This window comes from Aquarana catesbeiana, linkage group LG04, assembly GCF_042186555.1.
Source record: "Aquarana catesbeiana isolate 2022-GZ linkage group LG04, ASM4218655v1, whole genome shotgun sequence".
NCBI lineage: Eukaryota > Metazoa > Chordata > Amphibia > Anura > Ranidae > Aquarana > Aquarana catesbeiana.
Genome location: NC_133327.1, coordinates 46662482 through 46678402, shown reverse-complemented (window position 1 = coordinate 46678402; position 15921 = coordinate 46662482). Strand labels below are relative to the sequence as shown.

Here is a 15921-nt window from a genome sequence, read left to right as displayed (position 1 = left end):
GGGGGGGGGGCTGTGAAGGGGACTGGGATGCAAGGAAAGGGGGGGAGCTGTGAAGGGGACTGGGATGCAAGTAAGGGGGCTGTGAAGGGGACTGGGATACAAGAAAGGGGAGCTGTGATGTAAGGTGAGGGCAGTCATGTGAAGGAAACTGAGATGTAAAGAGGAGGGATGTGATGTGAAGGAGTCACAGAGGACACTGATGTAAAGAGGGGAGGTCTGTGATGTGAGGAGGGGGGGTAATATGAAGGTGGGCTGGGGACACTGAAGGAAAGGAGACCCTGTGACATAAAGAGTGGGGGGGGTTGTATTGTAAATGAGGGCTGTGATGTAAATAGGGGACTTTCATGCAAAGGGGACTGTGATGTAAAAGACGCACTGTAATGTAAAGGGAGGGGCCTGTATTGTAAAGGGGGGCTGTGATGTAAAGGAGACACTGTAATGTAAAGTGGATCTGTATTGTAAAGGGGGTGCTGTAATATAAAGGAGGTCTGTATTGTAAAGGGAGTGTTGTGATGTAAAGGGGGTCTGTATTGTAAAGGGAGTGCTGTGATTAAAGGGGGCTGTATTGCAAAGGGGGGTGCTGTGATGTAAAGGAGGCTGTGATGTGAAGGGGAGTACTGTAAAGGAGGTCTGTACTTCAAAGAGGGTTGTGTTGTAAAGAGGGGCACTGTAAAGCAAAGTGGGGCTGTGATGTGAAGTGGGTGATGTAATGTAAAAGGGGGCTGTATTGTAATGGGGGGTGGTATGGTATAACGAAGGGCACTTTGATCTAAAGAGGGGGTTTCTGCAATGTAAAAAAGGGACACTGCGGTGTAAAGGGGAGACTGTGATGTGAAAAGGGCTATGATATAAATGGGGGGGGGGTAAAGGGGAAACTGCACGGGTACGGGTGGGGATTGGCTGTGGTATGAAAGACCTGGGTCATAGCACAAATATGAGACTCAGACCCCTGCTGGGAAAAAAAATTTACTGACCAGACCTCTTTGAATTTTAATTCCATACCCTTGCTGTAAAAGTTCAGCAAAAAATAACTGTTATATTACAAGAAACACATGAATATCATAAGTGTTAATTCTCATACCAAAATAAAAATTTCATGCAAAATTGTGGTTTCTTAACTTTTTTATTGATAAAAAAAATATATATTACATGTATTGTTGAAAGTGGATGCTGTAAAAAATTTTGTGGCAAGATTAAAGACTCTAACAGGCTGCTAAGCAGACTTGGCAATATATGTGGTACAGGTGCAGCCAACAGTGACCAACTGCGTTTCCACAAAGATCTTCTGTTGGCAATCTTGGCGAAGGACCAGAATTTCCATTTGGATGGGCATAGACATCATTCCATTGTCTGCTTTGCCTTCAGCGTCCAGACACCAGTGATGCTGACATACTGCTTGACGAATAATGGCAGGAATTCTGTTGACATCCTCATCAATTCTGAAAAAAAAGTATATATGAGATTGTAAATTGAGGAACAAAGCATATATTCATCGGTAAAACAATTGTAGGCTACAGAGAGTGGCTAAAATCAAACAATCCAAGGCCTCCAGATGATGCACCATTAACCTCCCTGGCGGTATTCCCGAGTCTGGCTCGGGGTGGATTTTTCATACCAAAAGCGGTATCCCCGAGCCAGACTCGGGCTTGCATCGCAGGATCCATGTAGAGTTTACTTACCTTGTCCCCTGGATTTTGCGAAGTCTCTCCGCTGTGATCGGCGAGCCGCTGTGTCTCGCTCGATTCACAGTGCCAAGCTCCGTTCCCTGCGAGCGTTGCGACGCATGGGGATGGAGTTCGGCGGTAAATTCAAAAGTGAAACACACAGTACAGATACAGCATACTGTAATCTTACAGATTACAGTACTGTATCAAATAACTACACATCCCCTTTGTCCCTAGTGGTCTGCCCAGTGTCCTGCATGCAGTTTTATATATATAAAACTGTTCTTTCTGCCAGGAAACTGGAGATTGTCCATAGCAACCGAAACTGTCTCTTTACATCAAAAGTGGCTTTAGACCAGCTAGAAAAAAGCGATAATAAATTATAATCACTTGCAGAATTGAGCGATAGTGATTTGTGAGGAGATCCGTCATCAAACACTAAAAGTAACAAAAGCTACAATTCTGCAACTGAGCAAATTTCAGTGTTTTTGATTTGATTACATTATTATATAATTTTTATTATTATTATATTATTATTTGTTATAATTATTTATAGTTATTTATTATATTATATTTTTTTATTTCGTTTTTCAAACTTTATCATACCCGGGATGTCTACTAGACTCTTGTTTGGACATATTTAAGTGAGTTATTCCTAAGAATTACAGGCCTACAATATAAAACGCCAAATTTCTGTGCAAAATAATGGTACTGCTTTCAGCACCTAAAATCTGAAATAATCATACCGCCAGGGAGGTTAATACGTTTTTTCAGGGTTTTTTTCAAGAAGTCAATATTACACAGTTCTGTACATCATATATTGAATAAGTACAATTTAAATTTCAAACAAAACATGGACAGGAACAGGATGAGGGGTTCCAAGCCTGAAAAAGTTTGTTGCCCAAGAGTTGGGGAAATGCTAAGCACAACACTGTCTTAGGTTGGTGACAGAAAAAAAAACACTCAATAGGATAGAGATGAATAAGGATAATAGATTTTGAGAGTTATCATTTTCACAACATTTTGGCTAAAGGCTCTGGAGTCAATAAGGGAGGCAAAATAAAGGCTAGATCCATATTTGGGGCCATGTTTGATCTTGGGGCTGTGTGTAGATCTGCCTGCACAGCTGCATCTTCCAGCTACAGAGATCTGTGAAAGCAGAGATTACAAATCCCACCATGGCAAAGGGACTGCTAGATATCAATAGATAGAGCACAAGTGATGTCACTGCACTTGTAGTCCATTGTTTACTTCCTCTAGCCTCATAATTGAAGGTCCAGCCTTCGGTACAGCCCTGGGGCTGGGAGAAAAGTGCATGTGCCTGTGCCTGATCATGGTTAAAAAGTTCAGCAGGCTCCAAAATGAAAATGTAATAAATGTACATTTTCTTCTGGGTACATTTATTACATTTTTGCAAAGGATGGTATTTGCTTTTTAGAAGGTGGGCTTTGGAGGATTAAGTTAGATCCTGGGCATGTTCTTGTGCCCAAAAAATGTCCCTTCTCTATTTTACTTTTTGAACATAAAAACCTGTAATGAAAAAATAAATAAAATCATTTAAAGTGCCAGTATGCAAAAAAAAAAAAAAAAAGATTTTGGAGGATGTCTGGGGAAATTTGTGCCCATTCAGCCAAAAGAGCATTTGTGAGGTCAGGTAATGATGTAATGATGTTGAATGAGAAGACCTGGCTTACAACCAGAGGTCCAATTTACAGTAAAGGTGTTCAGTAGGGTTGAGGTCAGAGCTCTGTGAAGGCCACTCGAAATCCACTACTCCAGTTTCATCAAACCATGTCTATATGGCTTTGTACACAGGCACAGTCATGCTGGAACAGAAAAAAAGCCTTCGGCGAACTGTTACTGGAAGCACGCAATTGTCTAAAATGTCTCTGTATGCTGTCATATTAACAGCACCCTTCACTAGAAACTCAATCATCTGGTGGAGTAACCACATACTTTTAGCTATATAGGTAGGTGTGATGGTTAAGTGTCCAAAAAACTTTTAGTCATATAGTCTATGAGCTACCCATTGTTCACCCATTGAAACCTCACTCCCACCTAGCCCTGACTACAAACTAGAGTCATTTCCATAAGACCTATGAAAAGCTTGCTGAATTTGGCTGTATGGATTTAACAGCTTTTAGCTAATTAACTTGAGCAGCAGACTTTCTGACTTAAGCATGGCTGCAGTTTTTCAACTAGAACATTAACAGTAAACATTTTCTGAACTAGAACAACAATTGCAGGAACCTGATCTATTATGATCGTCTACTCTAGTTTTGAGACACATATAATAAATGTCATTTTTTAGCAGCTTGTAATTGTAGAAAATCAATTTGTGAAATTTACAGGTGATTCGTTAACTGTCACTTCCAAACAAAGTAATGCAAGCAAAGTCAGCTCATCCAACTTGTACATATCATGTTATTATGAAGGTTTCAAATTAAGAATTACGGAAAAAAAAGATACATTACTTGTAACTCCAGGGTGAGAGGGATCGCAAATGTACTTCTCCTTCCATGATGTAACCTAGGTCAATGCTTGTGTTCAGGTTAAGTCTAAATAGCTTATCTTTGGGGAAAAGGCATCGTTTACTGCAGTCACCGAGCAGGACAGCGGACACAATCACTGCCAACTGAGAAATAAAGACAAGACAAAAATGTATACTACAAATCCTGACATTCACAATGACAATGATCATAATAAAACAAAAGAATAGAATGGCAAAAATTAAACGTAATAGTAATGCAACCCGATATACGGCAACTTAACTAACAACAATACAATAATAATAATATTTATTATTCTTTTGCCTAACATCTAGGAAAACCAATTTCGTGTGTCAAGTGCTTTGCATTTATAGTATATATATATACTGCAACATCACTAACAATAATAGAAATATTTAGTAAGACCAAGTTCACATGCTAAGTTTTTATATTTGTGGAAATAACAGCAATGTTGTCTATCTATCTATCTATCTATCTATCTATCTATCTATCTATCTATCTATCTATCTATCTATCTATCTATCTATCTATCTATTAAGATAGAAAATAGAAAAAGAGAGAATAAAAAAATAGAATAGAATAAGATAGTAAAAAAATAGAATAAGCCTGTATAACTTACCATGACAAATACTCTGGGTAAAGGCATTGTTAATATCTATTTTCTCTTCTCTTGCTCTCCAGGTGTCTATGAATCTTTTAAGCTTTTAGCAATCTGGCCCCATAGGTTTATATACCTTGTGCAGCTGTCCTGGGTTTCCCCATAATGTCAACTATGATGGCACTTTCCATCAATTCCACCAAAACTTCATGGGAAAAATTATTATCTTGATGACTAGATTTATAATTTGATGTAAACTAAATCAAACCTCTCTAAGGTGTAAATTGAGTCAGATATTTGCATATGGTCAATGCCACAAAACATAATTAGGTCATGACGCTCCCTGTATCAACCTGAATGTGGTTATATGTGGTGACGTTTGATTTTTCAGCAGGTCCATCCACAGCAAAATGTAATTATTCATGTTCCTGTAATGTTCAGGAAAGGTCACGGCTAGGAAAATTACACAGACAAAAAAAAAAAACATATATCGTTCAGGTTCTAGATTTATTACTTTATCAGGAGGAACCCAGATCACAGCCGGGGGATGTGGATGTGGGTAAAACAAGTATGGAACACATCACCACATTTATAGGTAAATATATTTCTAAAGGTGCTATTGACATGCATTTGTCAACACGTCAGCAACAACCCATGCATTCCATACATACAAAGAAACCAAGACAAATCAGTTCAGAAATTAAGTTATGTGTAATAAAATGGAATGACACAAGGAAAAAGTATTGAATATGCTAAGTAAAATTTATTTAAAGCGGAGCTCCACCCAAAAGGGGAAGCTCTACTTGTCTGCCCCCTCTCCCCCTCCGCTGACACATTTGGCATCTTTTGGGGGAGAGTGGGTACCTGGTTAAGATCACCATGATGAATTGAGCCAGAAGTGAGCCGGAAGCCCATCCATCCCACCTTCCCTCCGCAGTCGGCCCATTCACAGAACGCAACGCAATTCATGCATGTGCAGTAAGAAACGGTGTGTAAAGCCGCAAGGCTTCACTGCCTGTTTCCTAAGGGAAAACATGATGCCGGCACCAGCACCCAAAAGCTGATTCAAGTATTGGCTTGGGTGAGGACACCGCTGGATGCTTGGACAGGTAAGTGCCCTAATAGCAAACGTTGGCAGCTACAGTATTTGTAGCTGCTGACTTTTAGTGGCTGACTTTTAATTTTTGGAGGGGGGGGGGGCGGAACTCCTCTTTAATATTTTGTAGTACAAAATACTTTGTTGGTAATGACAGCTTCAAGATGCCTCCTGTATGGAGAAACTAGTCTCATGCATTGTTCGGTTGTGATTTTGGCTCATTCTTCTGAAGGTTCTGTGGGCCTCTGATCTTTAGTTCTTTCCATAGATTTTCTATTGGATTCAAGTCAGGTGATTGGCTGGGCCATTCTAGCAGTTTTATTTTCTTTCTTTGAAACCAATTGAGAGTTTGCCGAAATGTCCACCCTCATTTCATCATCGTCATCCTGGTAGATGGCAGCAGATTTTCATCAAGAATGCCTTGGTACGTATTTTCATTCATCCTTTCTTCAATAACATGACATTTGCCAGTACCCTATGCTGAAAAACAGCCCCACACCATGATGTTCCCACCCCCAAACTTCACTGTTGGTATTGGGGTGTTTTTGGGGTGATGTGCAGTGCCATTTGACCTCCAAACATGGTGTGTATTATGGCATCCAAAGAGTTCAGTTTTGGTCTCATCTGACCAGACTATATTCTCACAGTATTTACCAGGCTTGTCTAAATGTTGTGCAGCAAACTTTAAAAAAACTTCAAAGTGCCTTTTCTTCAGCAATGGAGTCTTGCGTGGTTAGAGTGCATACAGGCCATGGCGGTTGAGTGTGTTACTTTTTGTTTTCTTTGAAACAATTGTACCTGCTAAATCCAGGTCTTTCTGAAGCTCTCCACTAGTGGTCCTTGGCTCTTGGACAACTCTACTGATATATATTTTCACTCCTCTGTCAGAAATCTTGCGAGGAGCATCTGGTCGTGGCTGGTTTATGGTGAAACAATGTTCTTTCCACTTCCAGATTATGGCCCCAACAGTTAAGGTTGCAAAGGTCTTGAGAGAGCTCTTTGCTTTTACCCATCATGAGATGTTTCTTGTGTGACACCTTGGTAATGAAACACCTTCCTATAGGCCATCAATTGAGACTGAACCAGCTGATAATAGTTTGCACTGGCAAGGGGCAGGGTTGCTTTCTAATTACTGGTAGATTTCAGCTGGCATCTTGGCTTTCCATTACTTTTTTGAACCTTCCTTTCTTCATGTGTACAATACTGTGTTATTCCATTTTATTACACATAACTTAATTTCTGAACATATTTGTTTTGGTTTCTTTGTATGTATGGATTGCATGGGTTGTTACCGACATGTGGTGAAAATTCTGTGTCAATGGCACCTTTAGAAGTACATTTACCTAGAAAAATTGTGACACGTTCAATACTTATTTTCAGGGCCATCTTTAAGGCAGAGCAAAAGGGGTACCTGTCCTGGGCCCCATCATTTTTGTGGGGCCCAAAGCAGCTGCCTCATACTTGCCAACTATCCCAGTTTAAATTAATTTGTCCCTTGAAGTTTTAGCCCCGTGCTGTGTCCCAATATCTTAGTGTGAAGTTTTCTTACTAATGCTGCCCAACGCTGCCCTATTGACTCTCTTGACTCTATTGACCTGCAGACCCTGTGTTTACATGTAACTAACCTGCATTGATATGTACTGTATATTAGCTGCGTCATTAATATGTAAATAGCCGCAGACCGGCGTCATTGATATGTAAATAGAGGTGGCACTCATATGTATATCATGCCCGCCTGAGGTCATATCCACCATCTTGTGCTGAATGCTGCCCACTGCGGAGGAAAAGGGGCATGATTAAAATTCCTGCCTACAACTGTGGTCATTAAGCCTCACATCAGCCTGTTCTGCAAAGGTAAGCAAATTGGAGGTGGAACCCTTTCAAAAAACAACATGGTGAAAAGCACAGTGAATTTTGGTGCATGTGAATACGCACATCTCAGTAGATGTGTGAGGGTATCATTAACAATTAATGGCAAATGTGAATGCAGGCTAAATGTCTCAGTTACATTGGTGGTCAGTGTAAAGCTTCTCATTACATTGTGGCTCGGTATACAATCCCTTCATTCACACTATTGGCTAATGTGAAGGCCCCCCTTACATTGGTGGTCAGTGTAAATCCCTCCTTAAACATTGATGGTTACTGTGAATGCTGCTATTACATTAGTGGTCAGTGTAAATCCCCATTACATTAGTGGTCAGTGTAAATCCCCATTATATTGGTGGGCAGTGTAGAAACTTCTCTTTATATTGGTATCGTTAAAAAAATCCAAACTTGCATTTATGATCAGTTTTGAATCCTCCCCTAAATTGTTGGTCCATGAAGAAGCCCCCTTCAAATTGGTGTTAAGTGTAAATCCCCCCTTACATTGGTGGCCAGTGTAAAGATCCCCCTTTTTGGGTTTGTTGATGTAAAATCCCCATTACATTGGTGGCCAGTGTAAAGTCTACTTTACATTGGTGATCAGTGTACATTTCCCTTTACATTGGTGGTAAGTGCAGAATTGCCTTTGCACTGGTGGACAGTGTAAATCATTAAATCATTCTTTACATTGGTGGTCAGTGTAAATCCCCTCAACATTGGTGGTCAGTGTAGAAGTGTCATCTTACATTGGTGGTCAGTACAAATCTCCTTGACAGTGGTTGTCAGTGTTAATTCCCCCTTACATGAAGGTCATTGTATATTCCCCCTTACACTAGTGGTTGGTGTAAATGCTCCTGTTACATTGGTGTCAGTGGAGAAATCCCTCTTTATATTGGTGGCTGGTGTAAAATCCCCTGTCACATGGTGGTCAGTGCAAATTCCCCCTTACATTGGTGGTCAGTGTAAATCCCCCCTCACATTGGTGGTCATTGTAAATTCCCCCATTACATTGGTAATCAGTGTAGAATCCCCCACTATATACTTGCCAAAGATTTCCAGCTTTGCCCTACATGATTCAGAATTTGCCACAGTGTACTACCTCCTAACTAATCCCACCCCCCACCACTGCCACTGATTCCATCAACCCCCCAGCATTGCCACTGATCACACCTCCCTCCCCCAGCATTGCCACTGATCCCAGGAGTCCTAAGATCCCTAGGAGTTTTCTGTCTATTGACGGGTCCTCTCACCTCCTCAGTCAATGGTGTGTAGGCAGTGAGGAGATGTGCTGTAACCTTTAACCAATCAGTGAGCAGTAATGATGTGCACTAACCTCTTGCAACCAATCATTGAGCGGTAAGAATATGCAGTAACCTCTAGCAACCAATCAGTAAGCAGTATTGCTATACAGTCATCTCTAGCAACAAGCAGAAGTCATGTGCTATAACCTCTAGCAAATAATCAGTGAGCCATAATGTGCTGTAACCTCTAGCAGCCAGTCAGTGAGCGGTATTGATGCACTGCAACCTCTGGCAACCAATCGCAATCGCTGCCTGATCTGATTCAGTAAACTGATTTTGAGTCTAGCTGCTATTTATGGTATTGCAAGAAAATGTTTGCCCAGGGTCCAATCAATAATAAAGACAGCCCTGCCTATTTTACCCGCTGTATATCTTCTAGGTTGTAGACTTCATCCTTCTTTTGTGAGACCACATTGCTGCCTGGAGATGTGGCTTCTTTCCATTTGGTCCATTGAAGGGATTCTTCCAAAGTCCTGATGATCCCAGCTGTAGGGTGGTTATGTCACAACAAAGGGCAGTGACAGGATCAATTGACTACGTGCTCAGACTGCAGCAGTGGTTTACCAGTCTTTACTTCCAGAAGAGATGCCATTAAAGGTCACACGACATGGATTCTTGTGATTTAAAAATCAAATCTCTCCAGGATGTAAATTGGGTAAGATATCTGCATACAGTCAATACCATAAAACATAATTAGGTCATTAACCTGTATGTGGTTATATAATATACACTATATTGTCAAATGTATAGAAACACCTGCCTTTATATGCACATGAACTTTAATGGCATCCCAGTCTTAGTTCGTAGGGTTCAATATTGATTTGCACCAACCTTTGCAGCTATAACAGCTTCAACTCTTCTGGGAAGTATGTCCACAAGGTTTAGGAGTGTGTCTATGGAAATGTTTGACCATTCTACCATAAGCGTATTTGTGAGGTCAGGCACTGATGTTGGATGAGAAGACCTGACTCGCAGTATCTGCTCTAATTCATCCCAAAGATGTTCTATCAGGTTGAGGTCAAGACTCTGTGTAGGCCAGTAAAGTTCCTCTACCCCAAACTCGCTCATCCATTTCTTTATGGACCTTGTGGTCAGCCGTCCCAGAAGAGTTGAAGCTGTTATATCTGCAAAGGGTGGGCTGACTAAATATTGAACCCTACGGCCAATAAAGTTCATGTGCACGTAAAGGCAGGCATCCCAATACTTTTGGTAATAGTGTATACATATATATCATAACACGAACTAGAGAATTTTCTAAATTGATATCTGCCGTCAGATCTGCACGATGTGAGAACATACTGGTGTGTAGAGGATCGAAAGTCTATTTTCCCTGCCACAGTAATAGACATGTTTCGCCAAGAGGTAATTAATTTACCTACAATTATGCCTTTGAATTGTGGTAAAAACGTAAAGCAAAAGATGTTGGGCAGGTAGTATCCAGGAGTGAATAACACCTGGAATTTCATTGCTACAAAACCTCTTTGCAATATATAAATATGTCAGTTGAAAGTTGATAAACTTCCACAGTTTTCTTCTTCTTTTTATGTTCCAGGGAAAGTAACAACTGTTTATAACAGTTTATCTCACTTCCCTAAATTCCACCAGGTAACAAGCTATGTCTCTGAATAATTGAAAGAGGAAGTTATGTTTCTCTTGTGTATGCCTCGAAAAGCTGCTGACTAATGATAGTGAATTCCAGAAAATGTATGTGATATCCTTTAGTAGATTGTATACGTATCGTACTATATAGCTATTATTTTATATATATAAATACAAACACCAGGACTCAAAATGTCACGTCCTGAGCTACTAGCCAGGCCTTAAGTGTTACTCGCCACCAATTGCCCCACCCAATCCCTACCCTGCACCACCCCTAATTCCACCCCTAAACACATCCTCATAAATTATCTCATGAAATGACATTTAAATGTTTTATGCAGAATTAAGTTACAAAAATAAATATTAACAACAACTTGTGCAGCCTCAGCAATGCCCATCAATGCACCCTCACCTGTGCTCATCAATGCAGCCTTGTCAGTGCCCATCAATGCAGAGTGACCTGTGCCCATCATTGCAGCATGACCTGTGCCCACCAATGCAGCCTCACCTGTGCCCATCATTGCAGCGTCACCCGTGCCCACCAATGCAGCCTCACCTGTGCCCATCAATGCAGCCTTGTCGGTGCCCATCAATGCAGAGTGACCTGTGCCCATCATTGCAGCGTGACCTGTGCCCATCATTACAGCGTGACCTGAGCCCACCATTGCAGCCTCACCTGTGCCCATTATTGCAGCGTGACCTGTGCCCACTATTGCAGCCTCACCTGTGCCCATCACTGCAGCATGACCTGTGCCCACCTTGGAGCCTCACCTGCGTCCACCATTGCAGCGTGACCTGTGTCATTTCTCATGAAATGACACTTAAATGTTTTATGCTGAATTAAGTTACAAAAATAAATATTAACAACAACTTTATCAGTGCAGCCTCAGCAATGCCCATTAATGCACCCTCACCTGTTCCCATCAATGCAGCCTTGTCAGTGCCCATCAATGCAGAGTGACCCGTGCCCATCATTGCAGCATGACCTGTGCCCACCAATGCAGCCTCACCTGTGCCCATCATTGCAGCGTGACCATTGCCCACCAGTGCAGCCTTGCCTGTGCCCATCATTGCAGCGTGACCTGTACCCACCAATGCAGCCTCACCTGTGCCCATCATTGCAGCCTCATCTGTGCCCACCATTGCAGCGTGACCTGTGACCACCATTGCAGCGTGACCTGTGCCCATCATTGCCGCGTGACCTGTGACCACCATTGCAGCGTGACCTGTGCCCATCATTGCAGCGTGACCTGTGACCACCATTGCAGCCTCACCTGTGCCCATTATTGCAGCGTGACCTGTGCCCACCATTGCAGCCTCACCTGTGCCCATCACTGCAGCATGAAATGTGCCCACCATTGTAGCCTCACCTGTGCCCACCAGTGTTAATTTAGTCGACTAAAACGACTAAAACATTTTAGTCGACTAAAATGACTAAAACATTTTAGTCGACTAAATGAATACTATTTTAGTCGACCAAAATACGACTAAAACTAAATCAATTGAGATGATTAAAATACGACTAAAACTAAAAGCCATTTTAGTCAAAAGACTATGACTAAAACTAAATTGCAGTTACTGAAATGTACTGGAGATTTTAGTCGATTAAAACGTAGGACATTTTAGTCGACTAAAATGTACTGGAGATTTAGTCGACTAAATACGACTAAAACAATTGCAGAAGACTAAAATGGGACTAAAACTAAAATGCCATTTTAGTCCTAAGACAGCTTATATTAGAATTGCCTCAGCTCACCGTCACACACAGAAACAAAAAGAAGACAAGGGCGCACCAGCCTTGTGCATTAACTTTTAAAACATTTATTAAATTAAAAATAGTAAAAGAAGTGACTCACAAGCGATTGGTGGAGGAGGCACAACATAAAATCGCACCAGTAGACAGTCTGCGATTTGGGATGAGCGAAAACCTTCCAGGGGTCGTGGAGGAACGCACAGACGTTGCAATCCGCTAACGCGTTTTGAGGGGAGAGTCCCCTCTTCTTCAGAGCTATGCAGTGCAACCTCCCTTGGCGAACCTCACTTATAAATGCCTGCAAGCCAATAAGACAGGGATGGGCTGCGAGGCTCCTCCCCCTTTAAAGAGTCCCTCCCTCCTAAGTCCTCTAATCCGGCATGCCATATACGTATAAGAGCATATGCAGACACGTGTAAACAGCATACATACACGTGCATGCATACATACGCAAAAAAACCAATAATGATCAGTTGATAAATGAATCAATAAGAAGTGAACTGCAGCGCACTGTGCATACGGACTGAAAGGCGACATGCGATGTCTAAAGAGCACCAGATATAACACACAGTAAATGTTACCAATCACACTGCCAGATGTACATTGCAGTAGACATTGCAAATCACAGTGGATGAGAATCACCACCTCAAAGACTCACTCAAAAACAATGGTACCAATCCCACTGCCAGATGTACACCGCAGTATTACAGATCATAGTGGATGAGAATCGCCACCTCAAAACCTCACTCATCAAGTCGCAGCATATGCACAGTGGATGGACGTGTGCATGTACTTACACTGGCATTGTGGTAGTGGGTGCCTGTGGAATGCCTTCACATCCGCTACACAGCGGGCCGGTAGCTGCAGCATGTCATTGGGGTGATAATGTAATGTTTCTAGAGTGAACCATCCCAAGCACTGGGATCCAAGTAAAGTTGATTTTTAGGTCCAAATCTTCAGGGTGAATAAATAGAAGTCAGAGAAAAACTGTCAACTTTAAAATTTGGACTGCACATCTCAGTGGTCTGGCAATCTTTTCCTGGTTTCATTTTTCAGGTTTCCATCTTAAAGATTTCATTTCAAGATTTAACTCTAACATTCCTTTCATTTGTTATTGGCCATCATTTATATGAACACTCCTTGCTGATAAAAGTATCTAACACAACAAATTAAATTTTGGGCAGATATAAGCTGAATTTCTTCTTCAGTATTGTTATGACATAACAATAGATCTAAACCTGAACTGGTTGACATTTAGGGGGAGATTTACTAAAACTGAAGCACTCAGAATCTGGTGCATTTGTACATGGTAGCCAATCAGCTTCTAACTTTATCTTGTCCAATTAACTGGTTCCCGACCAGCGCACACCGATGTACATCGGCAGAATGGCGCGGTTGGGCAAATGGGCGTACCCGTACGTCCCTTTAAATTTGCCGCCATGCCATTGCGTGCATGCAGCCGGCGGCGCACGCACTGGCCAGGAGCTCTGTGAGTCGGGTCGCGGGTCCCACGGACTCAATCGCCGTGAGGATACCCGCGATCGCCTCACGGAGAGGAGGAACGGGGAGATGCTAATGTAAACAAGCATCTCCCCGTTCTGCCTAGTGACAGGGTCAGTGATCTCTCCTGTGATCGGGAGCAGAGATCAGTGACATGTCACAAGTAGCCACGCCCCCCTACAGTTAGAAACACTCCTCAGGACAAACTTAACCCCTCCCCGCCCCCTAGTGGTTAACCCCTTCACTGCCAGTGTGATTTACACAGGAGTCAGTGCATTTGTATAGCACTGATTGCTGTATAAATGACAATGGTCCCAAAAATGTGTCAAAAATGTCCGATGTGTCCGCCATAATGTCGCAGTCATGATAAAAATCACTGATCGCCGCCATTACTAGTAAAAAAAAAAAAATAATAATAAAAATGCCATAAAACTTTCCCCTATTTTGTAAACGCAATAACTTTTGCGCAAATCAATCAATATAACGCTTATTGCGATTTTTTTTTTTTACCAAAAAAATGTAGAAGAATGCGTATCGGCCTAAACTGAGGAAAAAAAATGTTTTTTAAAAAATATTTTTTGGGGATATTTATTATAGCAAAAAGTATAAAATAATGTGTTTTTTTCAAAATTGTCGCCATTTCCTTTTGTTTATAGTGCAAAAAATAAAAACTGCAGAGGCGATAAAATACCACTAAAAGAAAGCTCTATTTGTAGGGAAAAAAGGACGTCAATTTTGTTTGGGTACAACGCCGCACGACCGCGCAATTGTCAGTTAAAGCGACGCAGTGCCGAATCGCAAAAAGTGCTCTGGTCAGGAAGGGGGGTAAAATCTTCCGGGGCTGAAGTGGTTAAGCTTTGCCAATAAAACCTGGAAGCTGATTTGTTTCTATGTGGAGCTGCACCAAATTTTGTACTCTCCAGTATTAGTAAATAACCCCCTTAGTTTGCTCAAGCACTGTGTATACTAAACTGACTTTTTTCATAAATATTAATTACCAGGGCTTTTTTTTTCAGAGAATAGGTGCAGGAACTCCCCTTTCAGAGTTACCCCTTATCTCCGCCCTCTACCCACCCCCAAGTACTGTCCCTTGGTTCCAGCACCCTACCCACCTCCCAGCACCACCCCTTTTAGAGAATACAGAACTAAGTAACATTTGTGATGCTAAGTATTCTCTATGGAATTTGTCAATGATAACAAGAAAAGCAGTAAAACAGATCCCCTGCAGCCGGCGTCAATAGACCCTTCAGCAGGCAGCAACAATAGGCCCCTCCCTCAACAGTAGATTCCTCCTAGCAACAACTGACCTCCCAGCAACAATAGATCCCACACCAGCAACAATAGACCTGCTCAGCAACAATAGACGACTGCAAAATTAGGTCCTCTCCCACAACAATGGATCCCCCAGCAGCCAATATCAACAGACCATGCAGCACACCCCAACACCCCTTGCCATTACATACATTCTGTCCTGGAGGTGCCGGAACTGCGTTCCTCCACGTTCCTGTTGAAAAAAAGCCCTGTTAATTACTGCTTTAATTCAGTCATTTCCTGTCTATATGCACTCGCTCCAAATTTGACTGTACATTGTTGCTGTGGATCGGCTTCCTGGTAGTGACAACAATGGACCATGCACAACTCTACCCTAAAGTACAGCTATAAATGGCTTTTCACCCAGGATACATTCTTGGCCACCATTTACAGCTGTCATTCAGGGCCAAGTTGTAGTGTCTTTCTCCATGGTTTAATTCAGTGTCCTCTCTAGAAGTTTTATTTGTTGCCATCTTTACTTTTGCTAGCTTTCTTTTGAGTGTGAGTCCAACAATTGCAAATGTGTCCTGCTTTTCTTGGGAGAAGCCCTGATCATTGTTTTGTAAGTGCGATTTTTTTTGTTTTTACTTCACTTATTAAAAGGTGTTTTACCTGTATTATCTGGTGTCCTCTGTTTTCATTTTTGCTACAATTAGTAATGTTTCCTTTGGATATACACAGTGCTGAAAAGAACCAGCAGTTTTGTCTAGATGTCAGTGTAGTGTG

At 41.7% G+C, this 15921-nt stretch overlaps 1 protein-coding gene across 1 annotated transcript; it reads right to left on the bottom strand.

The window, feature by feature from the left end:
• Window positions 1-1129: 1129 nt before the first annotated feature.
• Window positions 1130-5049, bottom strand: LOC141141373 (interleukin-17A-like). Its single transcript, XM_073629037.1, has 3 exons — window positions 4794-5049; window positions 4139-4299; window positions 1130-1439 (listed from the first exon to the last, which is right to left on the bottom strand). The coding sequence occupies exons 1-3, from the start codon at window positions 4818-4820 to the stop codon at window positions 1214-1216; spliced, it is 414 nt and encodes a 137-aa protein (XP_073485138.1). The 5' UTR covers window positions 4821-5049; the 3' UTR covers window positions 1130-1213.
• Between the last annotated feature and the right edge of the window lie 10872 nt (window positions 5050-15921).